The sequence below is a fragment of the Mandrillus leucophaeus genome, unplaced genomic scaffold (assembly GCF_000951045.1).
Source record: "Mandrillus leucophaeus isolate KB7577 unplaced genomic scaffold, Mleu.le_1.0 Scaffold21, whole genome shotgun sequence".
NCBI lineage: Eukaryota > Metazoa > Chordata > Mammalia > Primates > Cercopithecidae > Mandrillus > Mandrillus leucophaeus.
The window spans coordinates 6,771,586-6,785,483 of record NW_012102143.1 but is presented as its reverse complement, the minus strand read 5'-3'; the positions used below and the strand labels follow the sequence as shown (position 1 = coordinate 6,785,483).

The window sequence follows — 13,898 nt, the reverse complement described above, 5'->3', positions numbered from 1 at the left end:
AAAAAAAAAAAAAAATTATTTCCCACCCTTGATTCTCATGGTCAGCTAGCATATCTATTCCATTAGGCAAACATGATCCTAACCCTAAAACCTGATTAAGGAAACACAAAGAGGAAAATCCGGAGCTTCCTTATTCATCACTTTCTACACCTGTTTTACTGGGGAGGCCACAGAGGCTCACAGTGCTAAAGGAGGGATGCAGCCAGCAGGGTTCCTGCAGGTGGGCCCCACTTGGCACTGCATGCCTGGTCCCCAAGGTCCATGGTAGCTTGCCTACTATTCGCTAAAAAGCAGTATCAGGTAACAACCCATCAAACTGTAATCCCAGCACTTTGGGAGGCTGAGGCAGGAGGATCGCTTTAGCCCAGAATTCAAGACCAGCCTGGGTAACATAGGGAGACCTCATCTCTACAAAAAATAAAGATTAGCTGGGTGTCGTGGCACATGCCTGTAGTTCCAGCTATTTGGGAGGCTGAGGTGGGAGGATTGCTTGAGCCCAGGAGGTCGAGGCTGCAATGACTTTTTATGGAGTTTAGCAACATGATTCTTAAGTTCTTTTGGAAAAATAGGCAGAAAATATATCAAAGCATGCAAAACATAATGTAAAATATGATGAAACACGGTAGGAGAGGCCTTCTAAATTGTAGGAAATATTGTAAAGTTGTGGTAATTTAAATGGCGTGGTACGACCCCAAAATGTAAGTAAAAATTATTTCAAATAGACTCTAACGCACATAGGAAGGTATTATGTGTTAAATTAAGCAACACAAAACAATGGAGGTTGGCAACATTATTTAACAAATTCTGTTAGGATAATTGAGGTGGGAAGGAAATACATTTCTGTCCATCTACTGTGTTAAGAAGATAAATATCATTTCAAAACACAGAACAACTACAGAATCACAGAACATAATCTTGTGGGCATATGACTCTCACAACTGAGACAACGGAGTCTGTGGACAGTCACAGCTATGCAGAGATCACACGGCCACTGACTGATGAGGGGTGAATCGGAGCATCCATGTGTTCACAGATTAGCTAATTAACTACAATGTGGAAAATGAACATCAAAAGAAACACCAATGAAACAAGAAAATATTTAGAGCACAATGGCAAACAGTTAATATTTATATTCTTCAAGAATCTGTGGCTGGGCAAAGTGGCTCATGCCTGTAAACTTGGGAGGCTGAGGCGGATAGATCACTTGAGGTCAGGAGTTTGGGACCATCCTGGCCAACATGGTGAAACCCCGTCTCTACCAAAAATACAAAAAATTAGCCGGGCGTGGTGGCGGGTGCCTGTAGTCCCAGCTACTCAGGAGGCTGAGGTAGGAGAATCACTTGAACCCGGGAGGCAGGGGTTGCAGTGAGCCAAGATTGTGCCACTGCATTCCAGCCTGGGCAAGAGAGGGAGACTCCGTCTCAAAAAAAAAAAAAAAAAAAGAATTTGTAAAAGAAGATTAAAAATACCTCCAATGGGCATATGGGAAATCTCTGTACTTTCCTCTCAATTTTGCTGTGAACCTAAACTGCTCTAAAAAATAAAGTCTTAAAAAAGGGAAAAAAGCACAGTGACTCACAGGACAAACAGGAAAGGTCATAGTGACGTAACTTGCACTTGAGAAGAAACAAACTCCAAATAACTGTCAGAGATTAGTTCAACTTTCCTAATTGCCAAAGACATGCAAATTAAAACCAAAGAGGAAATCTCCTTTTGAACTGCAAAAACAAAATCTCTACAAACTCAATACTCATGAACCTATGAGGAAATAGGCATTTTCATATGTTGCTGATAGAATTATAAACTAGTAAAACTCTTTAGAGGAACAACTGGCAAAAATCTATCAAGAACCACAGAATGGGTTCTTGAGCCGGGCACGGTGGCTCACGCCTGTAATCCCAGCATTTTGAGAGGCAGAGGTGGGGGGATCACCCGAGATCAGGAGTTTGAGGCCAGCCTGGCCAACATAGTGAAACCTTGTCTCTACTAAAAATACAAAAAATTAGCCAGGCGTGGTAGTGAGGCACCTGTAATCCCAGCTACTCGGGAGGCTGAGGCAGGAGAATCGCTTGAACCCAGGAGGCGGAGGTTTCAGTGAGCCGAGATTGTGCCACTGCACTCCAGCCTGGGCGACAGAGTGAGACTCCATCTCCAAAAAAAACTCCCCAAAACCACAGAATGTTCATGGTACATGCTACAGTAAGCCCACTTACATGAATTATTTCTCCCAGGAATGTTTAACAACAAAATTAATGTAAAAAAAAACCAAAGGATATATGTACACAAGTTCTTATAGTGTTGTCATTTATTTATTTCAGACAGGGTCTCACTCTGTCACCTGGGCTGGAATGCAGTGGCATGACCATGGCTTCCTGCAGCCTCAACCTCCTGGGCTGAGGCGATCCTCCCACTTCAGCCTCCTCAGTAGCTAGGACTACAGGTGCATCCATTACACTCAGCTAATTTTTACATTTTCTGTAGCTACGTGGTTTCACCATGTTGCCCAGGCTGGTCTTGAACTCCTGGGCTCAAGTGATCCACATACCTTGGCCTCCCAAAGTGCTGGGATTGCAGGTGCGAGCCACTGCGCCTGGCTGCATAGTTTCTAACAGCAAGAACCGGGAAATGGCTTTAACTCGAGCAGGAGTAGGGAACCACAGTGTGCCGGTGTGGCCTGCCCTGGAGGGAGGCGGCCTCCACTGCCTGGGCACTGAGGGTAAACTCAGTCTCTTTTTCAGAAAGTACATGCTCCATTTTTTGATTGAGACAAGAAGCTGAAACAGGAGTGGACTCAGACCCAAGGCCTGTCCCAGGACGCAGCCCAAAGGGCACCCTGTGCTTAGGTCCCGCAAGACACTCAGTGTCCTTGAATTATGCACGGGGAAGGCTGCGAGGTGCCACTGCTCCCTGGAGGCCCTCCCACAGGGGACCGAGAATGTTGTTGGCCCTGCCTGTGCCTGGGAGATGTCTACCATCTGAGTGATGAATGGATAGATCCTGGGAGGTGCCATGGCCCAGCCTGGGGGCTGGAGTGAAGGTCAGCATTAGGAAGGGGCATCTGCTCCATACTCCACCCGCTGCCCTCCCCACACAGGACCCACAGCCAGAGGTATCGCACACAAGGGCGCATCTTCATCCTCTCTCCCCTACTCCCACCCCTTCCCCATGGGCAACCCAGGAGGCTGCCTTCGGGGTTCAGTGGAGCCCCGTGTGCACAAGCTGGCCTGTGTCCCAGGACAGCCAAGTCCCATTTGCACAGCCTGGATGGTTCTAGGGCTTTCTGGGGGCATGGCTGCCGCAGTGGAGTGTCCACAGGGGAGGCGGGGGTGGATGCTGAGCTGCAAGGAGCCCCCACCACCAGATACGTTCCACCTGCCCACCCTTTCACTCACTGCCGGGATCTGCTTAGCGTCACCCCATGTCTGACCTTTCATGTTGACGCACAGGCCTGATTTCATCCCCAAACTCAGGAGGATGTGAAACCAGGCAGTTAATCACCTGATGGGAAAGATGCCATGGTGGGCTCAGTGCCACACTCAGCACTAAGTCACCCCAGGGTCTGGAGAAGGTCTCTCCATCTGTGCCTCCCCCCAGGGCCAGAAGACTTCAGATAAAAAGGTGCCGAGGACGACACAGTGGTCCCTGGGTGTGGAGGGGTGAGGCCAGCAGTCGCCCGCCCCAGCCGCAGCCTCCAAGCTCCCCCAACATGAGGGCTCCTCTGCTGTGGGTCCTCACAGATGCATTTCTCCCAGAGCTTTCCGAGAAGGGAAACGGGGCTCCTCCTCCCCATCCCAGAGCCCCCCAGCCCGGTAGGCAGGTGTCATCAGATCCTCTGGGGATCCTCATCAGAACCCGCCACGGAGCACACATGTTAAGTGAGGCGACCCTGACCTGAACACGTTCCAGGGGCGGCTGCCAAGGACTCTGAGCCCTGGTTTATTTCCCCAGTGCTGAAAACCAGCAGAAGCTCCCTGCACAACCGCGGCCACTCGCGCCAAGGAGACTCGAGGGAGGTGGAATGACCCCCTCAAGGGGCGGCCTGGGCAGGGCCGGTATATCCCCAGCCACTGCCCCACCCTGCCCAGCTCTGGACAGCTGTGTCTACAGCTCTTCCCCATGGGGACCGGGCACCCCAGCTGATGCCTGTGCAGGCCTCGGGAGTGGCGTCCTCAGGGGAGCCAGACTGTGCGAGCTGGATGGCTTTCCTGGCACAGCCACCTCCGTCTCTCCTCCTCCGCCCCCTTCTCTGTAAGCCACTGCCTGGAGTCTTCGAGGACCCGGCTCCCAGGGGCTCTTCCTGCTCCTCCACCTCCCGCCGGGCTGGCTGTCAGCGCTGAAGGCCCCAGGAGGTCAGGGGTCAGCAGCCGGGTTTCTGTGTCCCTGGGGTGTGCTCTGGAGATGCCTGGAAAGATTCTCCCACCCAGGGGGTGCAGAGGGTGGGGGAACAGGCATCCAGCCAGACCTTTCCTCACAAGAACTGGCTTCACGCCCAGTGCAGACCACACAGAGAGGGGCACGGCAGGAGAGATGGTGTGGAGGTGGGCAGGGAGGGTGGTGGGCAGGAAGGGCAGCCTCGGCCTGGGCAGTGCTCACCTTTGGATCCTCTGAGACCTGGCTGTGCTGGGCACTGCCATTTGTCCTGTCCGTGCCTGCGGGCCTTTCGTGGAGCCCACGCTATTCCATCAGCACACACAGGGACAACAGCACCACAGCCACCAGCAGAGCACAGAGGAGCCCCAGTGCTCGTGGGCACATAGCAAGTTCCAGGGCGGACACCTCCATGAACAAACCCACGAGGGCACCGAGGCAGCCCCAGATGCTGTGCTGGGAGCTCCTGATGCGCAAGACAGGCCTCAGGGAGGTGGGGGGGCTCCAGTGCCAGGCCGGGCAGGGGCAGGGGCAGGCGGCGGGCAGGACTCTGTGAACAGCCCATCCCAAGACCTCGTGGGGTATCGAGCTCAGCAGGAATCCAGGAGGATGCCACGCCCTCGGTCCAGAGAGCCCTCGTGATTTCAGAAGAAGCCTGCCTCTCAGTTCCTGCTCAAATTCAAAACACAAGCAGCTGTTCCCATGTTGCTGCTGAGTTCTGAAGAATTTCCTGACTTGACTCTTTTAGCAGGAGACACAAAGAAGGCAGCAGGAGGGAGATGCAGCAGGCTGGGAAGAACCCCGAGATGTTGGTGCACCCTGCCCAAGTCAACATCGTGTGGACCCAGAATGTCATGCCTGGCGCTGGCCATGCTGAGCCGCAGTACCACAGCAGGCACTGCGGACATTTGTCTCCCGTCCCGCAATTACCACGCTGGGCTGCAGCCCCACTCCCAGGGCCCTGGAGCCCCATCCTCTGGGCAGCTCCTGGGGCTGGGGGAGGGCCCATCATTGCCCAGCACGGGGTCAGCAGGGCAGGGCAGGGCAGGATCCACAGTGGCAGCTTCAGGTAACCGAAGCTGAGGTGACCTGAGGCTGCCATGGTCAGTATTTACAAACCTGGAAGCTTTAGGGCAGAGGGATGGGGGCATCCCAGCTGGTATGGAAGTGAAGTCTGGTTCTCTGGGGCCCAGTGACCTCGGAAGCCTAGCAGGGCAGGCTGTGGCCCCATCCCTCTGGCATCTTCCCCCAGGACACCTTTCCCCTGCCTAAGATGGCACTCAGACCCTGAAGCTGTATCGGGTGGGGTGGGATAGGTGTGGCCACTTCCCTCTTAAATCAACCAGCATTTCTTGTTTGGGTGAGGAAATCTGATGTGAGGCTTTTTAAAACCCGTGTTTTATAGCTGAGTCCAGCACATTCCAGATTCTTCTCTTGTCTGTTCTGCCTTCTCTCTCCCTCCCCTGCACCCACAGGAAGGTCTCTGGAACTGAGAGTTCCCGATGACACATTTGTCATGTTTTCCATACCTCCTCAAATTAGATTGCAGCCCCAGTTAATACATTAAATCACATCATGCCTCCATCAGCAAACCAAGGCTGCAGCTTAATAAGATGATAACCCCTGGTAAATGACACACCAACCAGCTTGCAGGGGAGCCTGGCCCCGCTGAGCGTATTCGGCCACTTTTCAGGGACCCGTTCCATGCAGCTGAGTGGAAGACACCCCGCACATGTTAGAGAGGGCTCAGGAATCACCCCCAAGCCTTGCTCACAACAAACCACCTGACAAAAACCACCAACCAGGTAATAAAGCAACAGGATAAGCAGAGGAGCGGGGTCACGGTCAGGGCAAGGGCTGTCAGAGCCCAGCAAGCACCTGCAGACCCACGCCGGGCACCTAAGGTCCAAGGGCAAGTGCGGTGGCTACAAACCCTAAATGAGGAAAAAAAAAAAAAAGCAGACCCACAGCCAGGGCAGGGACCCAAGAATGACTCTGTGCAGAGGAGTCTCTTTCTCTCTCTCTTTTTTTAAATTATACTTTAGTTCTAGGGTACATGTGCACAACGTGCAGGTTTGTTACATATGTATACATGTGCCATGTTGGTGTGCTGCACCCATCAACTCGTCATTTACATTAGGTATCTCTCCTAATGCTATCCCTCCCCCCTCCCCCTACCCCACGACAGGCCCTGGTCTGGTTCTGTCACCCAGGCTGCAGTGCAGTGGCGCCATCGTGGCTCACGGCAGCCTTGACCTCCCAAGCTTGAGTGATCCTCCTGCCTCAGCCTCCCAAGCAGCTGGGCCTACAGGTGTGCAACAAGATGTACAACTAATTTTTACTTTTTTTTTATAGAGATGGAGTCTCACTTTGTTGTCCAGGCTGTTCCCAAACTCCTGGGCTCAAGTAATTCTTCTGCCTTGGCCTCCCAAAGTGTTGGGATTATAGGCGAGAGCCACTGCACCAGGCCATGAGGAGTCTTCCATTCACTTTTTACTTCTATTCAATGTCCCGAGTAAAGCAGGGGTCACAGGGGCCCTCCTTCCCATCTGCTTTGATAGAGGAGGCAAGCCTGCCAGGCCGGCACCAGGAGCTGGCACGAGCATGTCTCAGTCCCCACTTACTGCTGTGTGTGTATCCCACAAAAGGCTGGCCGGCCGCATTTGTCTGTGTCACTCATGGGAAGGTGAGTCCCCTTTGACACACAGCTGTTGTTAAATGAGATCTCTGATTTCAGAAGAGTCTGGAAGCTTCCCTCTGCCATATACCAAGATACCTGCCGGCCCAGCCCAGGGCCCCGGGACAGCTGTGACTTTGGGCAGCAGGCATGTGGCGGCTCTGGCCTGAGGCTCCTGCCTTCAGAGTCCCCTGCCCTCCATGTCAGCCTGGTTTTGGATACCAGACCCCAATAATTGCCTGGTTTTGCTTGCTTGCCTTCTGCCCCAGCTGCCAAGCCTCAACTGCACTTGGCTTAGAGAGGGGCCTTTTCCAGAGCCTACGTCCCCCATCAGGTCACCTGCCTGGCTCACAGTCCTTGAGACCAGTTGGGACCCTGCTCGGTCAGGAGCAGCCCCTGAGAGCAGCCGGCTGTCTGGCTGCCAGCCGGTCGGCCTCACTTTGGGGTCCCGCTCATCCAGCAGACACAGTGCCACCTACCCACACCTGGCGATGGCCCACACCTGGTGATGGCCTGCCTGCAGGCAGCCTAACGCCTCTCACCCTATTTGTGCCTTTGTGTTCTCTCCAGGGCCCTCTTCTCCTCCACCAATCACTTGGACAAATGTGCCCACCCTAGAACCCCAGACCCTCACTGCTATAGGAGACCCCTGGAAGGCTGCCCTTGGCCCACTGCCAGGCTTGGTGTCTCAATGTGATGGACCGCACCAGGTTGGTGGGGACGTTGCCAGGGTGGAGGCAGCACCTGAAGGCTGGCATCCCCATCTCAGGAGGCCACAGTTATATGGCAGCAGGGCATCCCTCCACCTCCGCTGGGAACCAGGAGGGCGCCCTGGGTACCAGCTGTGTGAGCCTAGGCAGGTGTAGCAGCAATCACAACCGCTCCGCCTCCGCCAGGCTGCTGCTGACCTGAATAAGTCAATGTAAGTTACGTGCTTGACACAAAGCCCGGCACGTGGTAATAAACGCCAGCTACAGTAAACGTGTTTCTTGGAATAAGTTAAGGGATAATTAGGTAAACATTCAGCAGGCGGTGAGGACTCACTGATAGTTTGGAGAATAAATCAATATGAGATTCAGGTGAGATGAGGAAGGTTTGGGAAAGGGACGATTTAAGAAGGCACGGGCCAAGTGCACAGGGAAACTTAGTGCATGACGAAGGTGTCATCTCAGGTCACCGGGAGCAGAGATGGACGTTTGCATAAATGGGACAAGCGGGTAGCCCATCCAGAAAAAGGTAACATTTGATTCACAGTTCACACCATACACAAGAATAAACTGGAATAAACTCCGACGGGCCAAGGATTTGGATGGAAGCAGTGGGATCACACAGGACAGAGAAAACCTGGCAAATTCCTCTTTTCCCTGAATGTGGGGAGCGGCTTTCCGTTATGACTCCACTCCAGAGGCGATCAAAGATGGATGGTTTTGACCACATTAAAAAAATTGTGTGGTCACAAAAACACCAAAAGTCAAAGTTGAAAGACAACCAACAAACTAGGAGAAAATATCTACTGCCCATGAGAGGCAGAGGCCTAACCCTCATCTCACATCCAAAGAACTCTTTAAGAAGGACCTGAGAGAAAATAGGAAAAGACACAATTTGCCAAAAAGATAAAAGAACGACCTGTAAACATACGAAAGATGTTCAGATTCGCTCCTAAGTACAGAAATGCAAATTCACATGCTGCTGAGACATCGTTTCTCACTTATCAGACAGCGACACTTCTACTGTACGACAAACAGTCTGTTGGTGGGTCTGGGGAAATGGGCACCCCACACGCTGCTGGTGGGAACGCAAACTGGCATAAGCCTTCTGGAGGGACGTTGCCAAACCTAACACGTTCCTCCTGCTCTCACCTCTGGTCCTGCAACTCCACTTCTGGTATCTATTCTGAACAGTCAGCTCTGGTGCTGGGAAAACACGGATGCACGAGGCCACTCACGTCGATGCTGAAATGGGAAAACACTGGCCACAACCTAAGTGCCTCCGCTCGCTTGGCTTCTGCCCCGGCTGAAAGGAAAATGGCTGAAAAACTCTGCCCGGCGGAGTACTATACAGCTGTAAAAATGAGGGAGGAGGCTCCCTCTGCACTGACAAGGAGAGATTTCCAGATTATGCTGTTAAGTGAAGAAAAACCAAAGTACAAAGGAGTGTCATTAGTATACAACCCTTTATACAAGAAAGAGGGGATATAAGAAAAAATGCAGGCATCTGCTCATTTGTGCAAAAGATATACAGGAAAGAAAGACCAGAAACTGATGAGATAAGTTGCCCACAGGAATTGGGTGGGAACAGGGTGAAAAGGAATGAGAGAAATGGGAAGGGGCAGGAGGAGGAGGGACAGTGCCAGTTGTCCGAACACACCTTTGTGCAGAGAGCTCTGCCCCTGGAACCAGTGTGATGATTAGCTTTATGTGCCAACTTGGCCAGAATACAGTACCCAGTGACTCAGTCAAACACTCATCTAGATGTCACTGTGGGAGTATTTGGGAGATGTGGTTAACATCTATCATCAGCTGTCTTTAAGGGGATAATCCTTGATGCTGGGGGTGGGGCCTCACCCAGTCAACGGGAAGGCCTTACCAGCACGTTCGGAAATTCTGCCTCAAGAATCCTGCATGAGCTCCCAAGAGCCTCCAGCCTGCTGGCCTGCTGGGCCCCGTGATCAGGCAAGCCAATTTTTTTAAACAATATTGTTTTACCCAGCCTTTCTCAATACCATGGCTTAAACAGAGATTCACCCATGTTTTCTTCTAGCACCTACATGGTTCCATGGGTTCCATCTAAATCCCTGGTGTGTGTGTATACCCACACATACACATATATGGCTTGGTCTCTAGATACCATTCTCCAACAAAAGGAACCAGGGTTTCTTGGAGAAATGACTGACTTCAGGGCTGGGGCACAAAATGTATAAGATAAGCCTGGAACATCTTGTGGTACCAGAAGAAAGAAAGTGCTCAAAAAAAGCCAGGGGCAATGTCAAAAAGACACAAAAAAGGCTCTCCAATAGCCAAGCCTGGGACCAACTTAAGGGGCCTTGTGATAGCACTGGGCCCCTCAGACGATCCGGATTCTCGCATCTCAAAGCCACCTGATTAGTGTCGCCAGTTCCGTCTGTGCCTTCATTCCCCTTTGCTGTGTAATGTGACACACTGACAGTTCCAGGAATTAGGCATGGACATCTCTGGGGGGCATCACTCTGCCAAATGCAGACCCCAGGGGCTGGCAGGCCTCGGCCGACCTGCTGAGATGCTGTTGTGATGTGGACTTTTCCTTCCTGGTTCCTAAAATATCTTGATTTTTTTTTTTTTTTAGACGGAGTCTCGCTCTGTCACCCAGGCTGAAGTGCAGTGGCGCTATCTCGGCTCACTGCAAGCTCCGCCTCCCAGGTTCACGCCATTCTCCTGCCTCGACCTCCCCAGTAGCTGGGACTACAGGTGCTCGCCACCATGCCCAGCTTTTTTTTTGAGATGGAGTCTCACTGTCGCCCAGGCTGGAGTGCAGTGGCATGATCTCATGTCACTGCAACCTCCACCTCTTGGGTTCAAGCAATTCTCCTGCCTCAGCCTCCCGAGTAGCTGGGATTACAGGTGTGTGCCACCACGCCCAGCTAATTTTTATATTTTTAGTAAAGACGGGGTTTCACCATGTTGGCCAGGCTGGTCTGGAACTCCTGACCTCAGCTGATCCACCTGCCTTGGCCTCCCAAAGCGCTGGGATCACAGGTGTGAGCCACAGTGCCTGGCTAGATTTAAAAAAAATATATTATTATACTTTAAGTTCTAGGGTACATGTGTACACGTGCAGGTGTGTTACATATGTATACACATGCCATGTTGGTGTGCTGCACCCATTATGGGTGCACATGTATACATATGTAACAAACCTGCACCTTGTGCACATGTACCCTAGAACTTAAAGTGTAATAATAAAAAAAAAAAAAAAAAGAAAGAAAATTCCTCCAGTTCCAGCTATTGCCACTCGGCACCTCCGAGGATGGCGAACTCTCTGGCCTCAGGGCTAATTATTCCTGTTTGCGCTCTGGCACTGTCGGAAGCCATCTGTGGTGGCTTCCATTTCTAAGGACGCCCCACATGGCTGCTTGTAGAACACTGCGTGCGTTACCCTGCCGTCTTCTGCCAGGCCTCTGCTTCACAATCAATCTACACAAATCAACCATCACTTCCACAGAGCTGGCCGGGGAGACTGCTTTTCTCCAGGGGCCCCCACTGTGCCTTCCCTGGATCGTAATAAAATGCAACTTAATTTAAATACAAATGACTCAGCTGTGGCAGAAAGCCAGTTAGCCTAAAGAACAGGCTGTTCTGATTTTTAACAACCTCTCCCTGCTCAACTCATTTTTCAGCTTAGAAAAGAAGACCCTGAAATCTTGGAGAAGCCTTGAGTACAGTAGAGTGAGGAAACCCTGCTGAGGGCACAGGGAGGCCCCGAGAGACCCCAGAGTGAGGAGACCCTGCTGAGGGCACAGGCAGGCCCCCAGAGACCCCAGAGTGAGGAGACCCTGCTGAGGGCACAGGCAGGCCCCCAGAAACCCCAGAGGGTTGGGGTGGGCTCCCTGGTTCACTGTGTCTCATCAGGGGCCTTTGAGGCTGGAGCCGTGACTTTGGCCCTCCCACCTTTGGGAGCACCAACTCTCCCACCCGAACCGGGGCAGAGGCTGTGGAGTTTCCGCTGTTTAAACCCCAGGATGCACACCTGCATATACCCCATGCCTTCCTACTTTTTAAAAAGTTTGGGCTCCCAAGGTAGAGAGTTGCCTCAACAACAGTGCATTGAGCATGGACTCTGCTGGGACCAAAGGAGTCCCCCGAGGTGGACGAAGCGGGTAGAGGGCACACAGCCGACGGGAGAAAACAGAGGCCACTCATCTGCCAGCCTCAGTAAGAGAGAAGAGGGCAGGCTGTGGCCAGCGGGGCTCTGAGGGTACAGGGAGGCCCAAACCCAGGCCCAGAGGGGTAGTGGGAGCTACCCAGCCATGGGCTTTCTCCCTGTGCTCACAGCAGCCCGCAGCCCACAGGGGAGGGGTGATGAGCCCAACCAGGGATCTTCAATCCCACAGACATGTGCCAGGTGTGTCCTGGACCCTCAGGGTACACCACAGCCACATGTACTCTTGGTGTGGGACCTTGGTGCAACCTTTCCTCCGTGAAGACCCTCCCCAGGGCCTCCTCCCTGCCCCTGGCCCTCCCTACTGGTCCCCAGGGATCCCTTTCTCTCAGGCACTGGGGAAAGCGCTTGTCATCAGTGGGGCACCAGGACTTGCACTGCGCTGTGAACCGATAGACAGATTTCTATGTGAATTTCGCGTGGCAGGGAGGCGGTGGCCGTCAGCTCCACACACCCTCTGTGGACCCCACTATTCACCCACTGCAGCCCCAGGACACCCCAGCACCTCCCACGGAGGCAGAAACAAGGACTCGAAAGTCGATCGCGGACATGCCGAGTTCTGATCCCTGCTCTGGAGGCAGAGGAGCCTGGGCCTGCTGGGGAGAACCCCCAGGCCTGCTGATGGGGGCCCAGTACCCAGGAGGCTGAGGGAGGCAATGAGGGAGTCCCTCAAGTGGGAAGAAGGGCCCTTGGGCAGGAGGACCGGGCCAGGCGGGGAAGGGTTTGGCTGAAGTCGTCCTGCTGGGGGCTGTGGGTGGTGACAGCCTGCTCCATTACCAGAAGCTCTTAGCCCTGGACAGGGTGGGGCCAGGAAGGACAGCTTTGGCCTGACCACGGGGACAGAGGGAACCAGCAGGGATGTCCCTGAAGCCAGGCTCCAGTCAGAGACCTGGCCACCTGGGCACGAGACCCTACTGTCAGTTATTCCCAGGCGCCTGCCGTTGGAGAGGCCATGGGCATCTCTGGCTGGACATGGCCCAGTCTGAACCCTCCGTATCCCCTGCCTTAGGGCTCCACCATCCACCCAGAGGAGATTCTTGAGGCCGTGGCCTCCTCCCACCGCCACTCTTCACATCCACCTGCCACCAGCCCCGTCCTCTGTCTTCATCCCGGCACCCCCCGGGGAAGAACCCTTCGGGGGTCTAGAGAGGATCCTCCATGGCCCCCGTGTGGTCCACCCCTCCCCCGCTCGCCCCCTCCCTCCCCAACCGTGTCCTGCCCACCAGCGGCCATGGGACTCACCCGATGGTCCTGCCCCAGTCACACCACAGCGTCTCCCCGACGGCCTCCATGTCTACCTGGAACTGGGTGAGGCAGAGCTCCTGGAGGAGGGCACCGTAGTTAGCCTCCTGGCAGGCAGTGGCCATGAAGAGGTGATGGGCTGCAACAGACATGACCATGAAGAGGTGATGGGCTGCAGCAGAGGCCTAAGGGCATCACCGCCGGCCCACCCGCTCCCCGCAGCCCAGGCGCCATGAGAATGGGGCCTCTGAGAGACCCCTGGAGAGAGCAGCTGTGGCTCCAAGTGACGCTCTTCATCAATCGTTCTGTGACCTGGCAAAGGCCCTCCCTGCCTGCTAAAGGTGGCTTGGCCCTCAGTGCCCATGCCAGCTTGGGACAGGGCACTTCCCATCCCACCATGCCACTGGGCTGCCCCAGGCATGGGCGGCATGAGAGGGGCCTGGCTGCCCCTGTTCCGCTGGTACCTGGGCATGGGCTGGGCTGTGTTGTGCCCCCCCAGCCCAGGAGCTGCAGGCACGTCTCCTGTCTAAATATCTGCGGGCTATGAACCGAGCTGACAAATGGAATCACGAACCGTGCTCCCTCCTCCTGCCTCAAGCCATACACCAGAGCAAAAGTGACCTGCCCAGCGATGCCCCTCATAGAATCAGAATTCACTCATTTACCCCGTAGCTTGCTACTGGCTGGGGGTGGGCGG

At 53.8% G+C, this 13,898-nt stretch overlaps 1 protein-coding gene across 3 annotated transcripts in view; it reads right to left on the bottom strand.

The window, feature by feature from the left end:
* RAMP1 (receptor (G protein-coupled) activity modifying protein 1) overlaps positions 1–13,898 on the bottom strand; it is a 70,351-nt gene that overhangs the window by 37,007 nt on the left and 19,446 nt on the right. For all 3 annotated transcript variants that reach the window (XM_011980302.1, XM_011980303.1, XM_011980304.1), the window contains one exon: positions 13,202–13,340. In XM_011980302.1, the coding sequence (XP_011835692.1) occupies positions 13,202–13,340 (139 nt within the window). The remainder of the gene's footprint in view (positions 1–13,201; positions 13,341–13,898) is intronic.